General features: G+C 45.4%; 1 protein-coding gene across 4 annotated transcripts in view; it reads left to right on the top strand.

Moving 5' to 3' along the window:
* Positions 1 to 17,266, top strand: part of IL20RB (interleukin 20 receptor subunit beta) — a 47,051-nt gene extending 29,785 nt beyond the window's left edge. For 3 of the 4 annotated variants that reach the window (XM_045088871.1, XM_004762441.3, XM_004762444.3), the window contains 5 exons: positions 367 to 557; positions 5,184 to 5,308; positions 7,023 to 7,173; positions 11,144 to 11,286; positions 15,618 to 17,266. In XM_045088871.1, the coding sequence (XP_044944806.1) occupies positions 367 to 557; positions 5,184 to 5,308; positions 7,023 to 7,173; positions 11,144 to 11,286; positions 15,618 to 15,725 (718 nt within the window). In that variant the 3' untranslated portion in view covers positions 15,726 to 17,266. The remainder of the gene's footprint in view (positions 1 to 366; positions 558 to 5,183; positions 5,309 to 7,022; positions 7,174 to 11,143; positions 11,287 to 15,617) is intronic. The other variant, XM_004762446.3, reaches the window with a different exon arrangement.
* Positions 17,267 to 27,725: the final 10,459 nt, after the last annotated feature.

Here is a 27,725-nt window from a genome sequence, read left to right as displayed (position 1 = left end):
AGAAATGTCACTGTCTGTTGAGTGATGAATGGTTTGAAGAATGGCAGGAGTCAAAGCTGGAAGATCAGTGAGGAGACCACAACAGGGCCAGGGATGACAGCAGCTGAGAGCAGCAGCTGAGGGGGTGCTGCACAGTGAGAGGCCAGGACAGACCGGCGTTTTCACCTACATTCCCTTGTTCAGTATTAAAAGGACTAAGAAAGAATGGATGGTTGTTGAGGGAAGAAGTGGAGGAACTGGAGTGTGGAGCAAATGCTTGTTTTGCTGACTCATAAAAAGTGGGTGAATGAGGCAGTTACTTGCTCCTGTCACTGAGCCTGGGTAAAAGGGACTGGTGTGACGCTGTGCCCTCCTTTCCTTGGCCAGAGAGTATGAGAGCCTGTACATGAGTCACATCTGGATCCCCAGCAGCTGGGGCTCACCCACTGAAGATCCGGAATGCGACATCACTGATGACATCACTGCTACTGTGCCATACAACCTCCGTGTCAGGGCCAGCCTTGGCTCACAGACCTCAGCCTGGAGCACCCTGCAGCATCCTTTTAACCGAAACTCAAGTAAGCTGCTTTTTACTTTTTACTTTTTTTGCTTTTTACTCTTTTTACTCCCCCACCCCCACTGGCCTCACCTTCAGGAATCAAATTCACTGAGGCTTTCAGGATTCTTCTTAGCGTCAAACTGGCCTTGCAAACCCAGTGTACCATAAACACACACAATCCTAACTGGTCCATTTAAAAAATTACCAGCTGCTTCCCACATGCCCTCTCATTTTGAAAGAGACTTTGGAAGTCAAACCTGACTCTCTCTGTCGGGGTCTGCAGGTGGTGGGGAACATGGAAGGAAAGCTGTTCTGAGGTAGGGAGGTGGAGCTAGGACTGCTTCTTTGTACCTCGATAGTACCTCGATAAGTCTTACATTGCCTCCCATCTGGTGCCTCATTAACCTCATATTTGTTGCCTGTGTGAGCAGCTTCTTTGTGCAATAGGATCTATATCTTTATTAGACTCATCAGAAACAGTCACTGGGAAATAAATAACTTTTCTACAGTAATAGTACCTGGAAAATGATTGAGGAAAAAAGTATGGGAAGAATCCATGGGAAGAATTTGGCATGGCCAAATCTGGCAGAGTGCAAGCAATGGTCAGTGTGTAAAAAGGTGTGTTTGGGGAAGAGCAGGAGTAAGGGCTAGTCCCATGGTGAAGGGCTTTGACATGAAACTTGTTGAAATCAGTAGAGGGTAGTCATGGAAGAAGAGAGGGTTTAGGCCCTCTGGTCTTCTTCTGCACTGATCACTCTGAATGCTGTGTGGAAAGTGAACCGAAGTAGGATAAGTCTGCAAGGCAGAGGAAGAGTGAGGAGGGCATTGTCATTCCAGCTGAGGCAAGACTGGTCTTGATCCTAGAAGTGAGGGACAGGACAAGAAGGAGAGGGCACATTTGGGAGACATGGCTGAGTCAGAAAGGACAGAGCTTGGGAACAAGTTTTGGGAGATGGAGTGGGGAGAGACAGTGATGGTGCCTAGCTTCTAGTTGTGGTCAGTGAGAATGTCATCCAAGACAGAGAACCCAGGAGGAATAAGAGACACTCCTGGCTTTGGGCTCTTTGCAATCGAGACTCCTACAAGGTAGCATGCTGTGGATGTCTGTTTGGCAGCTGGAAATCAGGCCCTGGAGCTCAGACTTGTCAAGATCAGATACAACACTAAATTAACAGCTAAAGGCTTGGGAGCATATGAGATTGTCGAGGGCAAGTTATGAGGACAAAGAGAACTCAGGACAGAATCCTGAGAAAACTCAGGGTTTAAAAAGTGAATGGAGGGAAGGGCACCCATTGGTGGCCCAGCAAGTAGCAGCATGGAGGGGAGAGAGGTTGCTGATAGGTCTGAAGGAGGGTCCTGAACGGGACTTTGGGAGAATGACTTCATGGAATGTTAGGGGGACGGTGGTGAGGCTGCGAGGTGGAATATTGAGTGGAGAGGGGAAGGGGTAAAGCAGGTCCTCTTCTGAGACAGGTACAGACAAAAATGTGACCAGGTTGGAGTTCTGGGAAAGGCAAGGGAGAGGCCTTTGATGATCTCTGTTTTCTTGATGCAGCTGAAGGTCTTCTGCTGTGAGTGAGGACAAAGGAAGGTTTGGGACAGCATCTATAGTAATAGGGTAAGTCAAAGGTTACTGAACACTGTATAAGATTGGGTAGAAACCAGGAAGATTCAGAAGGTTAGGGAGCCCAAGCTGGAAGGGGCTGAGTAAGGTGAAGACAGATCTGAAGGGCAAGTTGATCCCCTGGAGTCAGACAGGTATGATCCAAATTCCAGCTCAGCCACTTGATAGCTGATTCCCTGCCTCCTCACCTGTAGGAAGAACCTCGCTGGGTGGTTGCGGGCACTATAAAAGGTGAAATGTGTAACTGTTCAGGGCAGTGCTGTCCTATCATAACTCTCAGCTATTGGTAAGTGTTCTCTTATTATTGCCCAAGGGATGCTTGGAACCAAGAGCCAGAGAGCAGAGGAGAGAAGAAGTGGGGGCAGGGGTAGGACCACTAGAATGGGTTACCAAGGGGAATTTTGGTGCCAAATGTGGGTTTCTCTGCCCAGACTTCTTTCCCCAGACACTGAGAGGGTAGAGTGGAGGCAGTGGGATTTCAGTGTGAGGCACCAGGGGAGGCTGGGGGGCACTGGAAGGTGCGGTGCCCCAGCAGCTTCCAGCATCACCTGTCTCCAGCTCCTGGGAGCCTGGGGCTCCAGCCCAGACCACTGCTGGGAATGGGCAGCCATTGTTGAAAAGGATGGTACAGGTCAGTTGGAGATAAAGTGCTTATAAAACTACATGGGCAGGGCGTGTGCTTGAGAAGACCAGTATAAACAGGAAGGGGTCTCACTGCAGGAGAAGCTGGGGAACAGGAAGGAGCCTCTGCACCTGCACCAGAAGGTAGAAGATACTCTGTGGGATCCTGGTGCAGACAGAGTTAGCTACAGAGTGAGGATGGAGTTGCGACTCCTAAAAGGGCTTTGCATCTGTTCTTTTGTCTGTGAAAAAGGCCACCCCAACTTCTCCAAAGGCATGTGAAAAATCTTGTTTTAAGGCTCTTCTGAAAAGGCTCTCCTCCACTTCAGGGGAAGCCTTGTTGAGAGCAGAGTTTCCTCACCTTGGTTATACATCCCAGGCACAGCAGAGTCTAGAACCACCTGTCTGGGACTCATCCCCAGGGATTCTATTGAAAATGATCCATCTGCATTCTGTGACCAGGAGTTTGCAAATTTCCTGAGATGGTTCTCATGGATAGCTGGCTTTGAGATCTGCTCCTATGGAGGCTAAATTCCCCATGCAGCCGAGTCTGGAAATGTGGAAAGACGGGCTTAAATTCTGGCCGTTCACTGTGTGACTCTGGGCAAGTCACATAACTTCTCTGAGGCTCAGTTACATCATGTGAACAACAGGAATAGTGTGTGCCTTCCCAAGCTTGCAGGAACAGAGGTTCCTGCCCCAACAGTGTCAAAAATTTTCCTCTGAACTGGAATGACTTTAGGCCATTTTCCTTAATTCTATTCTCAATACATTTGGAGAAGGGAGGATCCGGTTTTAGTCATGCTTACTTAAAACTGAAGCTTCTGACCTGGTTATGTTTGGCACAGTTGGTCCCTGACTTTTCCAGTTCTCCTGTCTCCTGTCCAGGCAGCTCTTCAAATGCCAGGAAATGCTTTGCTCTCCAAAAACTCCCTCCAGGAACTGCTTTTCCTCTGAGTATCCACTGACTCCAGTGCAGGGGATTTAGCCCAGAACGCAGCCCACTGTACTTCCCAAGCCAAGGCCAACCATTGGGGTGGCCCTTCTGGTCCCGCAGTGCTTAGATCTGACAGGCAAGTATGGACCCATCCTCAGTAGCCGGGGACTGGAGGCTGCCTGTGTGTGCCCTTCTGTTCTTGGTCTGCTGAAGGGAAAGAATCCACAGGGACTGCTGGTCTCCCTGTTTGGGATTCCAATAATGTGAAATATGGGTGTTTATCTGAAGCTTTAATTTCTAGAGTTGATTATTAGAATGTCTGAAGCCCTCTGACTTTCCAACATCCCCATTAGAAATATGAAGTGAAGAATTATTGGACCAAGGATAGAATGGCCAACCCATTCTCAGGCTGCTGATTTCCTAATGCTGGAGAATTATCAGCAGCCAGTATATGTCACTGATCTCTTTGAGCTACAGTGATACACATGTCCCTGCAGGTATGTTCATTCCTAAGGGGCGAAGAGAGGACCCAACTGTTCAGTAGAGACCTGAGCTCATGCAGGTGTTTGGCAAGCATTAAGAAATAGCATCTGCTCACTTAGATGAGTCAAGGTGAGGAACAATCTCTGCCAAAAAGTAAAAAGAGAAGCGTGGGTTATAAAATTTTAAGACAAAAAGAGATGTTTACCTGAGTGTTCAGTCACTTTTCTTGAGTATATGTGCCTCCTGAAGAAGGAGCAGAGGATTTTATTATGGTCAAGGAGTGAAAAAAGAGAATTGTACTAAGTCTTTATCATTAATAAAAATTTGCTCATCATTCAAAAAGCATTTACTGAACACCTGCTGAATACGAGAGAGTATTGGTATACAGTAGTCCCCCTTATTTACAGGGGATTCATTCCAAGACCCCCAGGGGATGGCTGAAATTGAAAATAGTACCAAATCCCATATATCCTATTGTTTTTTCTTATACATATATACTTATGATAAAGTTGAATTTATAACTTAGTCACAGGAAGAGATTAATAATAATAACTAATAATAGAAGAACAGTTATAACAATGCACTGTAAGAAAAGTTACATGAATGTGGTCTCCTTTCTACAAGTTATCTTACTGTGCTGTACTGGCTGTCCTCCTCCTTGTGATAATGGTAAAATGGTAAAATGCCTACGGCAGGAGTCGGAGGAATGATGCAGGCACTGTGTACTGACCTTCTGATCATATATCAGAAGGAGAACCATCTGCTTCCCTCCTGATTTTAGATAACTAAAACCCCAGCAAGCAAAACCTCAGATAAGGAGGAGGATGATATAGCTTCTGCATGCTGGGAAGTTACATCCACCGCCCCTGACTTCCCTACCACCCCTGCCTATTTCTATTGATGACTTGGTTCTAATCTCTCAGGACAGAAACCAGTCCTGTCTGCAACCAGCTTTGATTCTCCCCCTGTCTTACCAACAGCTATCCTCACACCACCTGTGATGGAGGTCACCAAGGACGGCTTCCACCTGGTTATTAAGCTGGAAGACCTGGGGCCCCAGTTTGAGTTCCTCGTGGCTTACTGGAGGAGGGAGCCCGGTGCCAAGGTGAGACTTCCAACCTTGGCCTTGGAGTCAGGTCTCAGGGAAGGAGTCACAGACCTCTGAGAGGTGGGTGAGGAAAGCTGTCCCCTGAAGTGCTCACTGACTAGGGGTGGGCTGAGCACAGGCAGGCCTGGGTGCAGGGTGGGAAAGAAGAGATGGGAGCACACTGACAATCCTAGAGCCTCCTATTCAGAGAATTGCCTGGGTCCACCCCAGGCTCAGGCCAGATTTGCTGAAGTATGGGGGTTGCCTCTTTGTTCTAAACTCGAACATGGTATGACCCACAGTATCTTTCAGTTATTTCTTCCTCCTCAGCCTGGCTTCTCAGCCATTCTCCCTGGCAGCTTTAGGTGCAGCAGACCAGGGTGTTCCAGATCAGCTAGATGATTTCAAAAGCATGTGAAACTGGCACAAACCTCTTGAGGGTGTGTGTCTGGGTAGGGTGCAGAAGGGGGGGTGGATAGCCAGAGCTGGCTTGTGAATAAATTGAATTATCAGCCAGCTGGTCACCCAAAATGCCTTGATGGGGCACTGCCCCAACCTCCTGTGGGGTAGCTGGCTGCAGGCTGGGATGTCCACTCTCCCGGAGTGAATGGCCAAACAAACAGAAGGGCTAGGGCTTGAGCAGGAACTGAGGGATACCCAGTCCAAGGTGATTTGCAAAGACTACTCCCGTCAGCCCAAGGAAAATAGGCTTTATTAAGAGTCTGGATAGGATGCAGTAGGGGACTTTCATGGAATCTATGAACAGAGCAGGCCTAGGTTACCCCCTGACCTCATAAGCACTATGCGGGGGACAAAACACATGTCACCATCTCCTCAACAGGGACAACGGTTTGGATAGCTTCCCTTGAAAGGTGAAATATGTAGCTGGGGCAAGCGATAACAATGGTTTCTGGTATTTACTCCTGCGGGGTCAGGGCCCAGCAGTAGGACAGGACATTGCCAGCCAGCCAGATGGAGGGGCAGTGTGGGGGGCAGATCAGGACATGGGCAGGAGGGAGCATGCAGCTCGCTTAGATTCTTGGAATGGAGCCCACTCCCCACCCTTGGTAATAGGCAGGGCCAGTGCTGAGAGAGGAGCATGTACCCTGAGTCACTGGGGCTCAGCCCAGACAAGCCTCCACAGGTTCAGATGTGGAGCACAGGCTTCCGTGGGTGGGTAGAGGTAGAGGGGAGTACAGATGGATGGACAGGTGGGTAAATGGATGAATGCGGGAGGAGACAAACCCCACTGGCCGCATTGCTACTGTGCACTGATCTTTGTGGCAGCACTGGCCACGCCAAGCCCTCAGGCTCATCAGAGCTCTGACCTTCAGGTGTTTGTGCCAATGTGACCCATCAGAGAGGACTTCCCTAACCATTCTGCTTAGTGCCTCCGCCTCATCCTACCCTTTGCGGGGCCGTCTTTTGTTTCACAGCCCCATCACCCTCTGCCGTGTGTCACACAGGGTCTGTCTCCCCACAGGTAAGCTCCATCAGAGCCAGGACTTTGCTTTGTTCAGTGCTGTATACCTCAGGGCCTACAGTAGAAACTGGCATGGAGGAGGTGCTTAATAAATAAATAAGAGTGAATGAACGAATGAATGTACGAATGAGAGGGAACATTCACTATGCATCCCAGAAAGGAAATACCTAGAACTTCCCTTCCTTGGCTCTTTCTGCCCTTTCCTGTCCTGCTTCCCCCAGGCTGTAACTGTTTTCTGGTTTCCTCAAGGAACATGTCAAAGTGGTGAGGAGCAGGGGCATTCCAGTGCACCTGGAAACCATGGAACCTGGAGTCCCATACTGCGTGAAGGTCCAGACGTTGGTGAAGGCCATTGGGAGGCACAGCCCTTTCAGCCAGGTGGAGTGTGTCAGGGTGCAAGGTACGTATGGCCTGCCAGTTTCCTGGAGACCCGCACAGGCCACAGCCCCTCCTGGTGGATGGTTGGCTACCTGCTGGGGACCTTTGGTTCTGAGTTTCCCCTAGGATTCACTTACCTGCTCCCCAGCCGGGAGGGTGTCTGTGATAAAAGTGTGCTTTCCTCTAATTACCCTCGAGGGGAGAGTTCACCCTAGGACTGGCTGGGGTCCCTTGAGCAGCTGTGTGGAACACTTTCCTTCTGAAAGTTCACTAGGCCTGAGGCCAGATATTGTAAGACTGGTTTACCCTGATGGCAGTGGCCTGGGAACCTGACTGGGCTAGGGTGCCAGAGAAGCAGCCAGGGGTCTGAGTCAGACCTTGCAAGGAAGGCTAGGTCCCCTCCTAGGTACCTCACCCCCACCCACCGCTGTATGTCACTGCTGCTTTCTGCTGGAAGGGACTAGGTGCAAAGTCTACAGAGACCTCCTGTTTGACTTCATTTTTCTCCCTTCAATTTTTAATACTCATTCATTCATTCATTCATTCACTCATTTATAAGATTTATTTATTTTGGAGAGAGACAGAGAGAGGGCCTGAACAGGAGGGGCAGAGGGAGAGGGAGAGAGAATCCAAAACAGACTCCATGCTCAGAGTGGAGCCTGACACAAGGATCAATCCCAGTACCCCGAGATCATGACCTGAGCTGAAAGCAAGAGTCAGATGTGCAACCAACTGAGCCACCCAGGGGCCCCATCCCTTGAATTTTTTATAGTCTAAGACCCCACAGTGTTCAAAAGTCCCTTGAAAAGAAACAAAACCAAACCCTATAACTACGATGTGCTCAAATACCACTGACATTTTTGTGTGTAAACTTTTCATCTTTAAAAAATTATTATTTAAAAAATTTAGTACTTTCATATGATTCAAAACATATCTAAGAAGCCTGTGGAAACTCTCCTTTCTATTCTTCCCCATCTTTGCAATTCCAGCCTCTCCCCACTTGGTATTACCTTCTTGTATATACTCCAAAAGATTTCTATTTTTTTTAAATAAAGATTTTATTTATTTATTTGAGAGAGAATAAGAGGTCACAAGTAGGGAGAGCTAAGAGGGAGTGGGAGAAGCGGGCCCCCCAATGAGCAGGGAGCCAGATATGGGCTCCATGCAGGGTTCAATCCGAGGACCCTGAGAGCATAAGCTGAGCAGAAGGCAGGTGCTTAACTGACTGAGCCACTCAGGCACCACATCCTTCTAAAGATTTTTAAATGCATAGCAGGTAAATGAGAATATTTCTATATGTATTTCCCTTCTCTTTAGCACAAATGGTAGCATATTCTATGCAATTGTTCTGGATGTTATCCTTTTTGCTTTATATATCTTATAGATTTTTCAATATGGATAAAGAACTTTCTCATCCTTCTTTGCAACCTCATAGTATATAGTTGTGTGGATAGATAACAAATTTAACAAGTCCTTTATTGATGGGCGTTTCATTTTTCCCAATATTTTGCTCTTATAGCCAATGCTTTAACTAATTACCGTGTACATGGATCATTTTGCCGGTGTATGTATATTTAGAGGATAAATTCCTGGAAGTAGAGCTGCTTGCTGGTCAGAGGCATTCACATTTGAATTTGGACTGCTGTTCCCAAATTGCTCTGCAAGGCAGTATGATTGTTCTATCACTGTCCATGTGTAGACACACGTTGTAGTCATGTTGCACACACACATTGTGCTTGCTTTTTTTTTTTTTTTTTACAAATATCACATTCATTCCATTTCCACATGGGTTTTCTGATTACTATTTTATACTACTTTTTAAGCCAAGTTTGTTAAAGAATTCAAACTACACAGAGGTGCCTGAGTGGCTTGGTCGTTAAGCATCTGCCTTGAGCTCAGGTCACCATCCTGGGGTCCTGGGATCGAGTCCCATGGTCAGGCTCCCTGTTCAGCGGAGAGCCTACTTCTCCCTCTCCCTCTGTCTGCCACTCCCTCTGCTTGTGCTCTCTCTCTGTCAAATAAAAAAATAAAATCTTAAAAAAAAAAGTAAGAATTCAAATAACACAGAAGTATGTAAAGTGAGAGGTCCATGTTCTCCATTCTCTCCCACACCACTCAGGAGGTTTCCTCTGGCAGGTTTGACATTTAATCTTCCCATTGTTGTGTGATACCAATGCTCACAGGCACAAATGGGACTGGACTGGGCTTACCATTCTGCAGCTTGCTTGTCTTCACTTAGAAGTACATTGTGAACATCCTTTCACGTTAGTATATGTGAATCAACCTCATTTTTTTTTTTTACAACTTCATTTTTTTCCCTAAGATTATTTATTTATTTATTTATTTGACAGGGAGAGATCGCAAGTAGGCAGAGAGGCAGGCAGGCAGAGATAGAGAGGGAAGGAAGCAGGCTCCCTGCTGGCAGAGAGCCCGATGTGGGACTTGATTCTAGGACCCTGAGATCATGCCCCAAGCTGAAGGCAGCGGCTTAACCCACTGAGCCACCCAGGAGCCCCTACCACCTCATTTTTAAAGAAGATGCATGATAAGTGAATTTATCAATGTGCCAAAATTTATGTAGCCATCCTCCTACTAATAGATATACTCTCTGCTTTCCAGTCTTACCACTACATCGTGAACAAATTAGTGTATATACCCATTCCTGTTTCAATAGATGACTTCTTAAATTGCTGTGCCGATATCTCATAATATGTTAAACCATCTATCTGGGGGTATTTAGATCATTTCTATGTTTTAGGTTATTTTTGCTTGCTTTTGATGATGATGTTTATTGATTGATTCATTCATTCACTCAGTGACTACTTACTGATCATTGACTCTGTGCCAAATGCTGGCCTAGTCACTGGGATGCAGAAGGGAAGTCCCTGGCCTCATAGGAGCTTATCCTCTAGCTGGGGAGATAGGATACAAACCAGTAAACAAACAAAGATGGTTTTTTCTGGTGGTCTGTGCTATGAACAATGCACACCAAAGCACACCTGGAGGGGGAGGTCTGCCACTTTGGGTGGAGAGACAGGTTGCTTGTGAGGCTGTCGCCTTAGTCCACATGTTGCTAGGAACTGCTTTATGCATATAATTTTTTCGCTCCTCGCAATTACTTTTTGGAAGCCATTCAGAGAAGTAAATGAAAGGGTATGGACATTTGTTTATCTCTTGGTGTGTACTGCCAAAGTATTGTCCAAAAGCACTGAAATGGAGTACAGGGTCCCCGCCACCTGTGTGATGTCACCATCTTCTGTGGCCTCCTGGGCTGTGCCGCCCTTCACATGGTGGGTGAGCTATCTGACCGGGGGGGACTGCAGGAGTTGTTCCACATTACATAGAGCAGAGAGATGGGAACATAACCTGTCACCCCTTCTGCATCTCCAGATGCTCACACTGGCACTTTCTGATACTTTGACTTAGTAGGCTGACCCTGGGTTTTGGAGCCAGCGTGACCTCTGTGGTCTTGGGGAAACATAATGATAACCGGGGCTCAATATATCGCAGTTACAATGTGACTGGTGTCTGAAGTCAGGATTTTCCTCCACAACGTGAATCAGTGCCAAGAGAAAATTGTGAAACACATTTTGTTTTCAGTTACCACCCAGCTCCCTTCTGGGCTGTTCTCTTCCGGCACCTCCCCTTCATCCTGCCTGAGTCCTGGCACTCTGCCTTCCTCCCGCCAGCTGCGCCAACGTGCTAACACAAGGAGTGGCTCAACACACGATGCTCCTCCCTTTCCCTTCCCAAGAAAAAGATTGCAGTCTTCCCTGAGGCTTTCTGGAAGCAGCGCCTTCATCTGGATTCTAAAAAAAATGGTTTTAATGGCGATAATTTTCGTCACTAAGGCATATATCAAATCTCAGGATGTTGGCATCTGCCATCTTGGCTGGCATGCAGAGCCAACTCCAGGAGAGCAAGAGAGGCCGGGATGGGTAACTTCATCTTTACTATGGTCTCCTAAGCCTCCCTTATCTTTTCATTTCCAGGAGAGACCCTCCCCCTGGCACTGGCCCTGTTTGCATTTGTTGGCTTCATGCTCATCCTTGTGGTGGTGCCCCTTTCCATCTGGAAAATGGGCCGGCTGCTCCGGTACTCCTGTTGTCCCGTGGTGGTGCTCCCCGACACCTTGGTAATGCTCTTCTTTTTTCCTTTCAGCATGACGCTGACCAGCTGTAGTTCGAGCCTTAGTCTGGTATGGGCACGCACTTTGTGAGGCTTACAAGCATTTGCACAAAGAGAAGGGAAGAGGATTTATAGGGATTCACTTCTAATCAGTGGGGCTGGGAGAGAAGCCCCTTCTCTGGGAGTGGTGACCTTCCTCAGGCTCCCGTCAGGCCACTGGTACTTACCCTTAGGACCAGGCACTGCCAAGATGGCAGGTATGTTACACCAGCCAGGATGCTTGGCATTTCAAGAGTCATGCACAGCCTTCCTCTTCTCGACTGGCCTGCAAGGATTCTGTCTCTTGCAGTAAGTAAAACAGCAGCTACATCCAGTAGTATGTTCCAACCCAGCATACTCAGTTATGCTCTGCATGCCAGCCAACCATTGGTCCCTCATTGGTTCCCATGGGCAAAGTGCATGTGTGTGAAACATGCACCAAGGACACTGGGCCACAGGTTTGAGTCCCCAGTGCAGACAGGTCCTATGCCCACCCCAGGGTGGAAGAAAAGCAAAAGCAGGCTTCCAACAGCTCCTTTTGTTCCATTTTCCTACCTCCTGTGCCCTCTATCCATCCCCAGACCTCAATACTTAAAGCAGGACAAAAGAAAACAAAGGAACAACAAATAAAACCCATCCCATCCCTGTCAGGCAGGGATTTCTTACAGTTTTCTCCTGGGAAGAGGAGTTTGTAGTTGGCTTCTCAGAGGCAGCTAGAATCAGAACGTCCCCCAGTTCCTTATCAGCCTGGGGTCACTCTGGAAGGAGTCACTCTTGTGGTATCTTCATGGCCCTGAGGAGTACAGGCTGTGTTCTCCCTGCACAGGGGGAGGAATCCTCCCCGTGACCCTCTCTCAGGACACCCCTTCACCTTGCTATCCTAACGCCCACTCTCTCTTTCCGGCACTTGTATGGAGTCCTACCTTTAGCTGATGCTAGTGCAGAGTTAAGCACCAGGCATTGTTCTCTTTTTTTTTTTTTAATTAATTTTTAAACTTTTTAATAAACATATAATGTATTTATATCCCCAGGGGTACAGGTCTGTGAATCTCCAGGTTTACACATTTCACAGCACTCACCATAGCACATACCCTCCCCAGTGTCCATAACCCCACCACCCTCTCACCCGGCATTGTTCTAAGGCTTGACGTACATCGACTCATTTCGTTTTTCCTCTTCCATCATTGCTTACCAATGTGCATTTCATCAGCACCCTGCCAGCCTCTCTGAAAGATTCAGTGTTCACTGCTAACCGGGAAGGCACCGTGCTGTGGTGAACACAGCGGGGCACAGTGGGCCTTTTCCCCTTCTTCAAGAACCCCCGGGGTTCAAAGTTGCCAGGACCATTAAAGGGTGTGTATTCACCATTTGTTGGAGTAGTGTTTTATAAGTATCAGTTGGGTCAAAGTGTTTGATGATCCTGTTCAGTGATTTTGGTAGACCTCTATTAGTCATTGGGAGGGAAAACACATAATCCCTAGCCAGGTGTGTGGATGTGTCTGTTTCTATGTTTGTCCATTTTCCCTTCATGTGTTTCGATTCTGTTTCGGTTGCATGGATTTTCTCAGGTCTTCTTCAGTGCTTTTATCATCACGAAATGTCCCTCTTTATCTCTGGCACTATTCCTTACCCTGCTAACAATATTGATCTCCACTGTTTACTGTTTGTGTGACATATATTCTTTCCATATTTTTCTTCTACATGTATCTGTGTCCTCATATTTAAAGTATATCTCTTGTAGCAGCATATGTTGGTCTTAAAAATTTTTTTAAAAAATTAATCCATTCCAATAATCTCTGCCATTTAATTGGAATGTTTAGTCCATTAACAGTTAACCCTGAACCTCTCACTTTCTGACTTTTGTGTTTGTACCAGTATTTGTCAGTGTTGTGGCATGAAGAGAGAGACTTGCCCTCGGACAAGGAACTGTGAAACTCATCCACTGACGTTACCGCCTTCCAACTGTCAACTTTTGGTTGCTTGGCAGCGCCTTAAGGAAGTTGATTTTATATTCTGATCAGTTTTTATTTTATTTATTTTTTATTTTTTTATTAACATATAATTTATTATTAGCCCCAGGGGTACAGGTCTGTGAATCGCCAGGTTTACACGCTTCACAGCACTCACCAATATTTAATTTTGTTCTTAAAAAATATTTTATTTATTTATTTGAGAGGGACAGAGATATTGAGAGAGAGCACAAGTCTGAGGAGGGGGAGAAGCAGGCTTCCCATTGAGCAAGGAGCCGACGTGGGGCTCGACCCCAGGACCTTGGAATCATGACCTGAGCCAAAGGTAGTCACTTAACGACTGAGTCACCAAGGTGATCCTTGAACAGTTTTTAAAATTATTATCTGTAGGAGGATTGGTCTGATTGGGACTCCTCCACTGCAGCAGTCCTGGACCAACCCAAAATGATCATGGGAGGGAGGCATCCATGGCTAAGGTGGTCACAAGCCCTTCTTTTCCACATGTGGTGAAAAAATTCAGCCTAACTCCATCAGTTAGTCACCTTTTGTCGTTTTCCTCTCAACTCAGTTACTCAAGCTTACCCTCTGTTCACAGTGTGTTCCATTCCTAACACTCTCTTGCATTTTTCCTCTCTCTAAGGTAACTTCCAGCCTTCCTTGCAAAAACCCACGCATCTTTCCGATTAAACCATGGGAAATTACCAAGTGGAAATCCTTGACAATTCTTTGAAAATCCCTTATTGAGTTTTTAAGTGTTTAATTTATCTGTTTGGATTAAACATTTCATGTCTACATCTATAATTTCATGGTTGATGATGGTTGCACTCTGAAATACACCATTAAGATTTTCTATCCATTCAAATTTATATCACCAAGTAACACTCTAAAGCAAAAATATATATGCAAAGAAAATCATATCGAGAATGCTCAGTGTATAGCCTCTATTTTAAAGCATTATTTCTTTTCCTTGTCTTTCATCCATAATTTCTTGATGGGGATAGAGGCTTTGGTGCTAAGGGGTTTTCCTTTCTTTTCTGTGACTCACTTTATTCTTTCTCTTTTTGCTGTCACAGTCCACTGTAACGTAGGTAGCAAGCATAAAGATGGCCCCACGTTAGTCATTCTTCAGTGGGTCGTTTGAAGTTTGGCTTTGTGTACTTCATAGAAGGTAGAGTTTGTGAGCTCAGATGCCTCTGGGGCCCAGACAGGTACAAAAAAAAAAAAAAAAAAAAGTGCACTGCAGTGAGCATAATTGGATAGGGAGAGATGGTGGGGACCATGGTGAACATGTTTCAGCTAAAAAGGCAGCTGTTTTTCAGTTTCAGCATGTTGTTGCTGAGAGGAAATGTGAGCCAATGCTACCAGATCTGTAAGGTGGTTTTTTTTTTTTTTTAAAGACTTATTTATTTTATAAGGAGAAAGAGAGAGAGTGTATGTGTGTGTTGGGGAGGGGCAGAGGTAGAGAGAATTGCAAGCAGACTCCCCACTGAGCACAGAGCCTGATGTGGGGCTCAATCTCCTGACCCCGAGATCATGGCCTGAGTGGAAGTCAAGAGTCAGATACCCAACTGACCAAGCCACCCAGGCACCCAAGTTTTAAGTGAGAAACCAGAAATCAAAACGTTTATGAGAAATCTCCTAATTTTTAAATGTTGAAAATATTTCAAATAATATCAACAGAACCTTGCTTGAAAGTTTATTCTAACCTATGGGACAGCAGTTGCACACCTTCTGAACTTCTGAGCTTATGTTTTATTTTCCTGTTCTAGATCTACACTGTCCAGTATGGTAGCTACTCTCCACATGTGACCATTAAGCACTTGAAATGTAGCTAGTCCAAATTGAGATGCACTGTAAATATAAAATACACAATGGATTTTGAAAAACTCCTTAATATTTTTATATGGATCATAAGTTAAAATAATATTTTAATAATAAAATGCATTATTAAAATTAATTTTACCTGTTTCTTTTTACTTTTTAAAATGTGCTACTGGAGAATTTTAATTTACATATGTAGCTCGAATTAGGTTTCCACTGGAAAGTACTTCTCTAGAGTTAAAGAAAATAATCAGATATAACCACTGAAGATTTAGGTAGCTGGTATCCTAAGGATCTGACTGGACCAGCAGCTGGGAATTGATGGTGGGCTCCACACTGACACTCCTCCTGAAACAGGGGTTAGAATCGTCTTTGTGGTTTTTTGCTGCTTGAAAGTTGATCAGGTATCTGGGATTTTTGCAACACTCTCTGTCATTGTGGCTACTACTCTACCATCATATAGTACTACCATTCCTCTAATGAATATTAATGGAAATGATTTTTTCAGAAAATAACCAATTCACCACAGAAGTTAATCAGCTGCAGAAGGGAAGAGGTGGAACCCTGTGCCATAGCTGTGCTGTCTTCTGAGGAACCCTTCAGGGCCTGGCTTTAGCAGCCTTGGGGAGGGCCCAGCGGAAACTGAGACTCCGGTTGGCATAACACAACAGCCATGAGGGGAGAGACCCTGTATCTGTTTTCCTCCATGGACAGAGGACAAGAAAAGCAAGAGGAGCCTGATGTGTCCATGTCTAGAGGCAACTGTCTGAAGCAGACTGGTTTGGCAGACAAAGCAAGAAGTGGGGGTCAGGAGATGTGACCTCTAGAACTGTCTGCCATTCACTGACTGAATGACACTAGAGAAAGTGGCTTGGTTTCTCTGGTCCTCAGTTTTCTCATCTAGAAAGGGAGAATTAAACATACAACCGTCAATCCACTGTATCTCTCTGGCCCTTGCAGAGATTTGGGAAATTGGCAGCGTTGTACATTGGGATTGGTTCAACTTTTCGGCAGAGCAGTATATAAATTGCAACAAGAATGATAAAAACTCTTTACCCCAGTTGGCTTGGAGAGCCACTTTCCTAAAGGAAACCTTGATGGGGAAAGGAAGGATGAGTACAACAGTGTTGACTTCACTTCAAACCACATGTCTGTGCAGAGGTCAATGGCTCAGCCAGCGCTACAACACATGACCTAGAAGGAGGTCACAGGCCCATGGAAAATGGGCAGTGCTGTGCATACAAGAGATATTGTAAAGGGTAAATAACACACGCACACTGAGGGCAGCAGGTAGAATGTATGTGTATGAGGAGAGGAGAATGCAGAAGGATGTTGATAATAAACGTGGTGTTTGCTGTGTTCCTTTTACCTGTAGAGGTGTTAAAGTATAGAATTAAAAATAAAAAGGGGTCACCTTCGGTAATCCTTTTGGTTTCTTCCAAAAAAGTGGTCTTTGGGATTCTAGTTACATCATCAACCTTGTGTCCAGGGAGGCTCCTGAAGGCCACCATTGGCCAGGAGTTGTGGAGGTGACTCCAGGTAGGGGATGCGGCAGGGAAGGAGAACCCTGACCGGTGCAGCTGGCCAAAGCCTCACCTGGTCAGGGTGCTCCACAGGAAGTCCCTTGGGGGTACTTCTCCTCCCTAAGACAGCTCACTCAGGGTGTCCTCAGTGCCTTCTAGCATGGTCATCCGGGACCCACTTTTGGAAGCCTCTTCCTGCCCCTCTCCCAACCAGGTGAGGAAGAGTCAGGGCTAGGGAAGGTAAGTCTCTTGAGAAGTGAAGGGATTAATGGGCAAGGCCTGTGCGTTCCTTCTTAACCCCCAGCTTTGGAGCCTCTGAGTTGGTTTGTCTCCACACCAACTTCCAGGACCCCTTCCAGCCAGCCCAGAGTTGGGGACAATGTAACTACTTCAACCAGGTGTTTCTCCTACAAAAGAGAGGCCTACAACCCCCCTCTCTACCCCAGTGGGGTCTCAAGGAGCCAGAGGGTGCACTCTGCAGGAGGGTGATACTGTCTAAGATCTTTCCTTTGTATAATTTGTATGCTTCCGTGTTGTTGGATTTCTTCATGAAAAGTATGTGTTAATTTTATATTTAGCCTAAACTGGACATATTTTCAATGTGCAAAAATAAAGGCTATACTACTGTACCGGTCATCACTCTCCCTTGTCCCACTTCTTGCTCCTCCCCCCTGGGGCTGTTGTCCCTCTGTCACCTATCCAGGACTAGAACCCAGAAATCACCCTTGATTTCCCCCTGCCTGAATCCCTCTCACAATTTGTCCCAGTGCTCATCCATTTCTCCTGGCATATATATATGTATATAAAAAATTATCTCAATTATTCTATTGTCATCCCAGTTCCCAAACAAGCATTTACTGGGGTCCAACCATGCAAAGACATTGACCTAGTTCCTCATAGAGGGGGCTCCCTCCTCTGTAGCTGGTTATTCCCTCCTGGAGTGCTTATATCCTGACTCCCCAGGCCTCCTCTCTTTTTGCCCCCATCACCTGGCTCTTTAAATTATGACACTTTAAGGAGTGAAAGGGGCACAGTCAATAACTACAACAGAACAGGAAGACCACACATCTTTGCACTCAATGCCCATAGAGAGCCCCTGCCCCCAGAACCAAGCCCACCTCTCAGCCCTGTCCTCAGGGAAAGCTGCCAGAGTCCAGTTGAACAAAACCTTCTGCTCCATGAGGTTTACATTTCCACTGGGGAAAGCAGAAAGAATAATAACAAAATAATACAAAACCAAATAGTGATAGTAATTACTTTTTTTAAGGTGAATTATCTGGTATATTGGGAGTATATAAATCCTATGAAAAAGGCAAAGGTAGAGCAGAAAATGAGGAGTGGGGGCAGGTTGCAGCCTCCTCTAAATGAAAGTGAATGAAAACTCCCAGACCACAGCTCTCCCCTCAGTTCCATCCTTACACAGCCACATGGGGTGGGGACATTAGGAGTGGCTCTAGAACAAAATAATTTGGCACCAAATCTTTAGGAGTCTGCAGCCTAAAACAAAAACTTCATTTAGTATTTGTCCGGTTTGTATCGATAATGTATTTTTGTTTGTTTTTGGAGCTATTCTCTTAAGTTTTCAGAACAAGTAAATAATTATGTTTGATAGGAGCATAGATTTCAGGATTGGTTAAAGAAGGCTAATTAACTCACAAATTTGAGTGGGAGCAGTGTATTGTTAGAACTGAACACAGCATATCAAAATGAAGTCATGCCTTTGTAAAACATGTAATTAAAAATATATTTCTTTTCTGGCTCCCTGCCCCCCAAAAAATGGCCGAGTAGCAATGTTACCCCATAATGCACATAATGCATCCTGATGGATACATTATGGTTTCTAATGCTATTTCTTTCCCCAAAGGAACCAGGATTTCTTAAACAATGTCTGATTCCATGTCTAGTCTGGGGCAGAAGAATATGAGGCGATCTCAGAACACCTAACATGCTGGGCCAGAAGCAAAGCTTTTGAAAGCTAAAAGGTCCCCACCGGTCAAGGTTGGGAGAGTGTGAGCATCAAAATGAGAATATTGGGGCGCTTGGGTGGCTCAGTGGGTTAAAGCCTCTGCCTTCGGCTGTCATGGTCTTAGGATCGAGCCCCACGTGGCGGGGAGGGGGGTGTCTCTGCTCAGCAGGGAGCCTGCTTCCCCCTGTCTCTCTCTGCCTACTTCTCTGCCTATTTGTGATCTCTGTCTGTCAAATAAATAAATAAAATCTTTTAAAAAAGAGAGAGAGAGAATATTGGCTGATGTCAGTACATTTGAAATGTCACAAGTCCATAATAACACATAAAAAGAGCAACACTAGTACAGTGACTTCTCAGAAAAGATGAATAGAATGCATTTCAATTGAGTCTTGTTATGCAGTCATGTTGGGTTATTGACTCACCATGTCAATGAAGAATACTGGTAAGTGTAAATACCTCAGTCAGAAGGGTTGGTTCTCTACTGCCACCAATCCCTGGCCCAGGCTGCAGCCTTCTCCCCACTGGATACCTGCAGTAGTCCCTTTACTGGCTGCTCTCCACTCCAGTCCTTCCACACTTGCCTGTCTCCTATCATGCCAGGGAGTCCCAGGGACGTGCCTTTATTTTTCTTTTACAGAGGCTTTGTAGGTTCAGTTTGTCTGTCTAGCCTCTGTGCTATTCTTCCTCATCTTTTACATATGTACTGTGCGTATAATGTATATATCTTAAATATAATATTTATTTTCTTATTTTCCGTGTGCCCTATTTTATCCATAGGCTAATTCTCTGTGGATGCAGAGGTCTCAGTGTCCTTTGAATCTGGCCTGACTTGATCCATCCCTTCAGGGAACCTTCGCAAAGCTTCTGGAGCCTACTTGGAAGGGGACCTCATTAAGTCCACGGGTGTCTGGCGCCACCTTGTGTTGAGTACTGGAAAAAGTCCCGTTTCCCCTGAGCCAAGTTTCCTTGATGGAGAAAGGAAAACTCCCACAAGTTTTCCTAGGATGAGAATCCAATTACAAAACTTCCGCGGGCTTGGCCCCTAACAAACCTCCACTGTCATTAGTGGATTTAGAATTTAGTGGCCGCCATATCCTCACGCGGACTCTGCATCCACCGCATATTAGGGGCTTTTTATTTTTTCTGCGTGTTCTATTTCTAGGCTATTCTTGGACTAGACCGACTTTCTGGGGTGTTCCTCAGTCATGGTTCATGAGAGGGCAGTCATATCAAACCACTGTGGCACCTACTCTGAAATTTGAACCTGGCATACAAGAGTTGACCCCAAATTACAGTTTTGTCTTGTGGGTTCCAGGGACCCCCAAGTCCTCAAGAACCTAACAAAAAAGCTTGGAAAAACCCATTCTTGCCTAAAGTGGGAGCAGGCACATGTGGAAGTAGGAAGCTCCCAAAATGAAGACACAGCCCTTCCAGCCTCCCTCAGTGAGAATCTGCAAGCCCAGGAGAGGCTGCAAAACCCCATTAAAGATTCTGGAGGAAAAACTGAGCAGGAGCATTCCTGGGTGCCTGCAGGAAGTCTCAAGAGCAAAAGCACAAACCCTGTAACTGTGAAGGCGGCACTTGTCCCTGGTCCCTCCATTGGGGAAATTTTAAAAAGCTACTTTAAAAATCCTGGCTGTTAGAAAAATGAGTGTCTGTACAAACCTCAGTAACTGCTACATTTTGCTTCTGGATTTTAAGCCACTCCTCTCTGAAGTGGCCCCATGCCTCATTTCCTGAAGATGCCAGCCCGTCTCTGCCAAGCTGCCTTGGTGTAAGATGAAGCCTACAGACATCATCTTGGGTTTCTAGCCTTAGGAAATCCTACCCCAGAACTAGGGCCATCTGATGTCATCCCACTTACATTATTGAGGCTGAAGGGCCTTCGCAGGTGAGGCTCAGGTCATGAAGTTAATTCTCCACTCTCTCATCTTCACGTTTGAGTCTTGCCAATTGGAAACAGATCAAAATGGAATAGTGCCTTCTCAGATTAAGCCTAGATTGTGGAGCATGGCCAATGGGGTGAAGAATTACTGTATTTTAAATGAAGAGTCTTAAGTTAGCAGATGGCAGCAAGCAGATATTGCAGTTTAAATATGTGTAATTGTAAGCAGTTCTGTTTCAGTCCCTGAGAGAAAATGTTTGTCAGAAAAAAGGATTTGTCTCTTTTCTTCCTTTCCCCTCATTTTTTTCTCTTCTTTCTTTCTTTCTTCCTTCCTTCCTTCCTTCCTTCCTTCCTTCCTTCCTTCCCTCCCTCCCTCTTTTTCTTTTATTCTTTTTTCTAACAAAGTTTTAAACTCTAAAGGAGATGTTTAGTTTTGGGTTGGCATAGACAAGCTGCAAGTTGAAGAACTGACAGTCAGCATTTGGGTCTGAGGTGTGGTTCTAACTGTGCAGGTGCTGGGGATGTGGACAGTACCAGCAGGACGTGGGCTAGAGCTGGGGCCCACTCTTTCCTTTGGCTAATGGCTTGCTTAAAAAAAAATCACATCCCCCCAAAAAAACATTTATTCCCAAATCAGAGCTTTTGAATTAGATACCATTTAAAACTTTAAAAAGGTATTAATTATATTGATAATTCAAACCAGATAATGTATCTTTTTATCTTAAATTCAAAGAATGTAGTTTTTAAAATTATCTTGAAGTCATAAATGTGATTCCTACGGAATGCAAAGTCAGGGATTTAGGGCACAGCTTTTTTGATTCTGGGACAGAATCCAGATATCTCCTCTAACATTAACTAGTTGTGCCCCATGAGGCAGTATGCTATGGTTTCTAAACACTGATAGATTTTATGAACGGATTCTATGAGAACCCACAAAATCTGGAAATTTTATGAATTTGTAAAATTTTCTTCTTTAACTTTCTTTTTAAAGGTGAAATAATCTGATAACATTTTTTCAGTTATTAAAAGGTTATAATATTATTTGATATATCTGGTAATATATTTTTAACTTTTTAAAGATTTTAAAATTTATTTTAGAGAGAGAGAAAGTGGGGACGTGGGGGAAGGCAGAGGGAGAGAGTGAAGTCCTGAGCATTGCCACGCTGAACACAGAGCCAGGCACAGTGCTGGATCTCCCAACCCTGAGATGGTGACGTGAGCCTAAACCAAGAGTCAGATGCTTAACTGACTGTGCCACCCAGACATCCATGGGTGGATATGTATTTAAATTCTCTCTCTCTCTCTTTTAAAAGATTTTATTTATTTATTTGACGGAGAGAGAGAGATCACAAGTAGGCAGAGAGGCAGGCAGAGAGAGAGGAAGGGAAGCAGGCTCCCTGCTGAGCAGAGAGCCTATGCGAGGCTCAATCCAGGCACCCTGGGATCATGACCCGAGCCGAAGGCAGAGGATTTAACCCACTGAGCCACCCAGGCACACCTAAATTATCTTTCTTTTTTTTGAAGACTCTGATTGTTTCAACTTTATTTAATTTAATATTAATATTAAATTATTTAATTTAATATTATTTAATTATTTCAACTTAATTTAATTTTATAAAGCATTCTGAGTGGTTGTCCTCTTTTTTTTTTTTAGAAGATTTTATTTATTTATTGGACACAGAGAGAAAGAGAGATCACAAGTAAGCAGAGCAGTAGGCAGAGAGAGAGGGGGAAGCAGGTTCCTCCACCCCGACTCGCGGCTCGATCCCAGGAGCCGAAGACAGAGGCTTAACCCACTGAGCCATCCAGGCATCCCGTATTTAAAGTGGATATGTATATAAAGTGGATATATATATATATATATATACACACATACATGTATTTTTAACTGAAAATGTATTGAAGTATATCTTGTATTTTATGACATACTTATTTGGCTTTGGCAAGTTTGAATTTTGTATAGAATGAAGGGAATTGGTAATTGTGTTTTCCAAAGACTTCAGAGAACTTGGAGTTTTACTCTCTGTTGATCCATAATTAAAATAAGGGCAATAATAATGTACATGAAGCAAAGTCTGAATTTTGACCCATGAATCAACAGAGATTTCAGTTAAATTCTAAAGATAATGTATTTATAGGTACTGTTCTTGGATAATTGTAAAGAATTTGACCCCCTTGTGAGAAAATTAAAAGCTTTGACTGGACTTAAGATACTGCTAATTGATTTTGATTCTTCACTGCCAACTTGAGGTAACAATACATAACACGGTATATTAAGCTGGTAAGGGAATGCTGAACATTATAAAAGAAGGGCGGATTCATAGTTCATAAGAGGAGCAAGATAAATAAAAAGCTTAGATCAGAACAGGATTTTACAAAAAAAAGAAAAAACCCTGAATGTGTGAAAGTAATCGAGACTGGATAGGTTGGTTAATAGCAGGCAGAACTGGTTCTTTCAGCCAGAAATCCTGTGTACAAATCTTGATATTATACCTATGGGCTAAGCCACTGTAGATGAGCAGATAATGGTGAAATGCAACCATGGTGCAGAATTTCGGCCACTATACTGTTGGAGGTCTCTCCATCATCTTGTGTCAGAGAGGAACTTCTTTCTTTTTTTTTTCCTTTTTTTTAAAAAAGATTTTATTTATTTATTTGACAGACAGAGATCACAAGTAGGCAGATAGGCAGGCAGAGAGAGAAGGGAAGAAGCAGGCTCTCTGCGAGAGCCCTATGTAGGGCTCGATCCCAGAACCCGGAGATCATGACCTGAGCCGAAGGCAGAGGCTTTAACCCATTGAGCCACCCAGGTGCCCCAGGAACTTTTTTCTTCTAGTGGCTGCCAGTCTTCAGCTCCTAAGAGCTTTGGTTGGTCGGCTGTTGAAACGCTATGGCTCTCAGACTGAAAATGAAGGAAAATGGTTGAAGCAAAACTCTATGCCAGTTAAGGACTCATAGAGCCAGAGTGAGAGATTATAAGTGACTCTTGAGCAAAGACTTTTTTTTTGTTCGTTTGTTTTGCAAATCCTTAGTGGAATGCAGCCTAAGAAGAAAAAAAAAAAAAATTAGAAAAACTGGACTTTGTTAGGTAATTAGATAGTTTGCATTAATGTTATAAAGCTATTTTAGAATTATTTTCTTTTCAGACAAAGAAAATAAGTAATTATATTTATTTTGTTAGGAATCTAGATTTTTTTTTTTTCGCATAGGAGAAAAGGAAATACCATTGTAGAATCAAGAATTTGAGTAGGAATTCTGTATTGTTAGTACTGAACTGGAAACATCCATATGAACTCATGCTTTTAAAAGAACAAAAATAGTAATCTGAAAACATGTTTTGTCCCTTCGTCTTTTGAAGTGGCCAGAGAGATGTGTCTGTCACCTGACAGCACATCAGCTTGCTCATTCTGGTCTGTAGTTCTCTTTTTCTACTGAAAGCACCTTGGGAGAAATGGCAGGTTCCGTATTTTGAGCTGAAAGTTCAAAATGAACCTGAACAACTAAATAAGTCAGGAAGCAGGAGAATTTAAACAGATTAATGGAATCAAAAGAACATAGGAGCCAATTTAGAAGGGGTTCCCACCAACAAAGTTGAGACAACTTGAACTTAAGTATTATTGCCAGGGGTCTATTGACACATAGTAAACCTGAAGTCTTAAGTCTAAAATGGAATGCAGAGTGCATCTAAATCATGTAGACTAAGAGAAGGTTCAAAAAAAAGTATGTTTTGTTGGATTACTGTCTTCTTGATTGCACAGATGTAGTAAACAGAAACTAGTAAACAGGAGTACCTCAGTCAGAAGGAATTTTTCTGTTTCAAGGGAATGGAAGTGGATTCACCCTGTAAATTGTAAGCTGGAGTCAGACAGGGTCACATAAAAATATCAAAATTCAATGGAAGTATCTTTGATGATACTCATGTATTAAGAAAACCCATAAAGTTGAGGCTTAGGAGTTAAGCTTTAATGGCTTCTGGCCTTCCAAACTTCCTGAGTCTGGATTGAGTTTGCCTTTTCTGGCCAACTCTTGGGTCCCTCTGGGAACAAGGCAGGAAATAGGCATTATGTAATTCTGTTGACTCCATGGAACAGCTACATGTTCTGATATTTGCAACGTAAAAATGAGAGGTAAAATTTGTACTGATTTAAATTTTGACTTTTTTTTCTTTTTTACTTAGAACACATTGAACAGCAAATAAAAACCACCCTGACAAGCATAGAAGAAGATCACAGAAGTAAGGGAAAAGATTATTATGTGTCTTTAATGACATTTTTTCTTCTTCATGCACAAGGGACCCCACAAATTATGCAGTTGACCCTGTTTGTAGTCAGTGTGCATAGCCGATGAAGGAGACAGAGGAGGTGGGGAATTACTCTGGAGTCCTGGGCCTGAGAAACTGGGAGAATGACAGACTGGGAGGGCAGAGTGGCCTGTGGTTGGAGCAAGGATAATGATTTTGTTTTGGAATGTGTGAGGTTTGGGGTGCCACATGTCCAGAAGGCAGTGGGAGCTGCAGTCCCAGAGCATGAGGGGCTGGCTGTGTGGAGGGAGGTCTGAAGGTGTGCACAGAGAATTGAAGTCAATCAGTTTGTTCTGTCTCTTTATCTTTGCGGTTTCCTGGAACTCAATGCAGCTGAACTGCAAGGGCTGGGGGGGTGGGGTGGGGGGTTTGAGCTTCAGTATCCTGTGCTGTGCAGAGAAGAGGCCATTGGGTTTGGCAGGAGGGCTGTGTCAAATATGGGGGTTGAGCTTTCCACTGCCCAGAGATTGGAATGGAACTGGAAGGAGTGGAAGAGGCAGCCTACTCCTTCCAAAAGTATGGGTCTAGGAGGAAAGAATCAAGGAAAGAAAGTCTGGAGTATAGCAGATGCCAGCATGCCAGGGTCACTTGGGGAATGCTAACAAGGACACATTTGTGGTCCTCAGACTACTTGAAGAAGGATCTCCTGGAACAGGTTGGGGGGTGGTGGTAATCCGCTGTTCAGGAAACAAATGAACAAATAACAACAGAAGCCTCTTTTAAAAGATTTTATTTATTTATTTTTTTAAAAAAGATTTTATTTATTTATTTGATAGAGAAAGAGAGCACAAGCAGGGGGAGCAGCAGGCAGAGGGAGAGGGAGAGGCAGGCTCTCCACTGAGCATGGAGCCTGATGTGGGGCTCAATTCCAGGACCCTCGGATCATGACCTGAATGAAGGGCAGATGCAACAACCACAAAAGAAAAGGAGAACAAAACGCTGCAGTTTTTCAGAAGCTCGCTGTGATTCAGAACAATGAGCTGAAGCCTGCTCCTCTTTAGAGGTACATTTTTGTCCTAATGTAGCTGCTTCCTTGCTATGACCTTGGACACAGGGGTTGAGGACTGGCCCTAGTGCCACAGGCCTAGAGTGCCCAGGCTACCCAAAGCTGATGGGGTTGGAATGAGCAGGCAAGGCCTTGCAGGTGCCGGAAGCCAGGCCTCCGGAACAGGGCGGCTGCAGGGAGAGGCTGGATCAACAGGAGCAGGTACTTAGGGTCATGTGACATCTGCTTTACTCAAGCCTTAACCTACACAAATGTCCATATACCCCTGGAGGCATCTGGGCTGCCTCACTAGGGTGGGGCCGTGCTCTTCAACAAGAGTTAGGGGCAAGCCTTGAATGTGGGAAAACCATTGGGCCCCATCAGGCAGACCAAACGGGGTCTAACTGTTGCAAGTTAAAGGCTACTGCCTCTGAAAGCTGTTTGAGGGTGGGATCCACCCATGCAGGAAGCTGTCCAGGTGGTTTGGGTCCTGACTGGGCTCCACAGGCCTGCAGGGCCCCAGCTGCATCGGGTGGGCTGATGGGGCGAGCACTGCACAGGCGTTAGCTGCACAGGTCCTGGGAGCCTGTGCTGCAAACACAGCAGCTGTAGGAAGAGGCTGGGTTCCATGAGGCAACTCCTGGGTTATCTGGTATCTGCCAAATTCCAAGCCCTAGCTACAGAAATGCACATATTCCACCCTCCCCCGCACCCCGACTTCGCCCTGCCAAAGAGAAGCTGGGGGAATCTGGACTGCCTGGCCAGGATGAGACCTGCTGGGCTGCCCAGCTACTACTGTTACCTAAGAGACATCTGGGAGCTCCAATGACGGGTAAGCTGGGGACCCAAGCAGGCAGCTGTCCAAATGAGGACTGACTATCGCCCCTTTAAAGAAGCTGACTCAGAGAAACTTTGGGGTTTGGACTTCCTTCACCCAGGAGGCTGTGCAGGTGATTTGGGATTGAACTGAGCTCATAGGCCTGGAGGGCCCAGGCTGCCCCGGGCAGGCTGACAGGGTGTATGCTGGACATGTATGAGCCGGGCATGTCAGGGGAGCCAGGGACCTGGTCCGGGAATGTGCCCAGAGATGCCCTACAAAGTTGTGGTGAGGTGTGGGGGGCGGTTCAGGGCTCCAAGTTCTCACCTACACAAATGCACATATTCCCCTGGGGCAGGGCTGGAGGAGTATGGGCTGCCTTATCAGGGTGTGGCTGGGTGGGGAAAGTCAGTATATCTTCCAATAAGAGACACCTGGGCACCTTGACTGAGAGCCCGGGACACCATCAGGCAGCTGGTCCAAACAGAGCCTGGCAGTCCCCAGTTTTAAATGGAGTGTCAGAAATATCTTCGGGGTATGGGCCTTCTACACCCTGGGGCCATTAAGTTGGTGGGGTCCTGCCACTGTCCCAAGGGCCTGGGGGTGCCCCCTGTAGCCCAAGGCCTGCTGACAAGGTGTACTGTGTGAGCTTGGGACCGTGCATGTGGGGACAGAACGGGAGCCAGGGCCCTGGTACAGAAAAATATCAGGTGAGGTCTGCTTACAGGAATGGACTTCATAGACTCCATAGCATCTGCCTGATTTCACGCCTTCACCTACACAAATGTGAATATTTCCCTGGGGGGTGGAGCTGAAGGCATGTAGGCTGCTTTGCCAGGGTGGGGCCCCATACCGGCTGGTTAGGAACCCTTCAATGACAGACACCTGGGAGCCTTGTTTTCTGGAGAAGCCGTAACCACATCAGGTAGCCATTCTGAGTGGGGACTGACTGTTGCTGGTATAAAGCTACTACCGAGCAAAGATTTTTGGGGAGCGGGCACTCTCTACACCCAGGGCTATGCAGGCAACATGGGTGGCTCAGGAACGACATTTGCTTGGCACAGAAATAGCCCTTACAGCCACGCCTTCCTCTTTGGGACTGGTCTGAACCCAAAAGGCCTGGAGGCCTCAGCACCCAGA

Source organism: Mustela putorius, unplaced genomic scaffold (genome assembly GCF_011764305.1).
Source record: "Mustela putorius furo isolate JIRA1106 unplaced genomic scaffold, ASM1176430v1.1 tig00003834_pilon_pilon_pilon, whole genome shotgun sequence".
Taxonomy (NCBI): Eukaryota; Metazoa; Chordata; class Mammalia; order Carnivora; family Mustelidae; genus Mustela; species Mustela putorius.
This window is presented reverse-complemented; position numbering and strand designations above follow the sequence as displayed.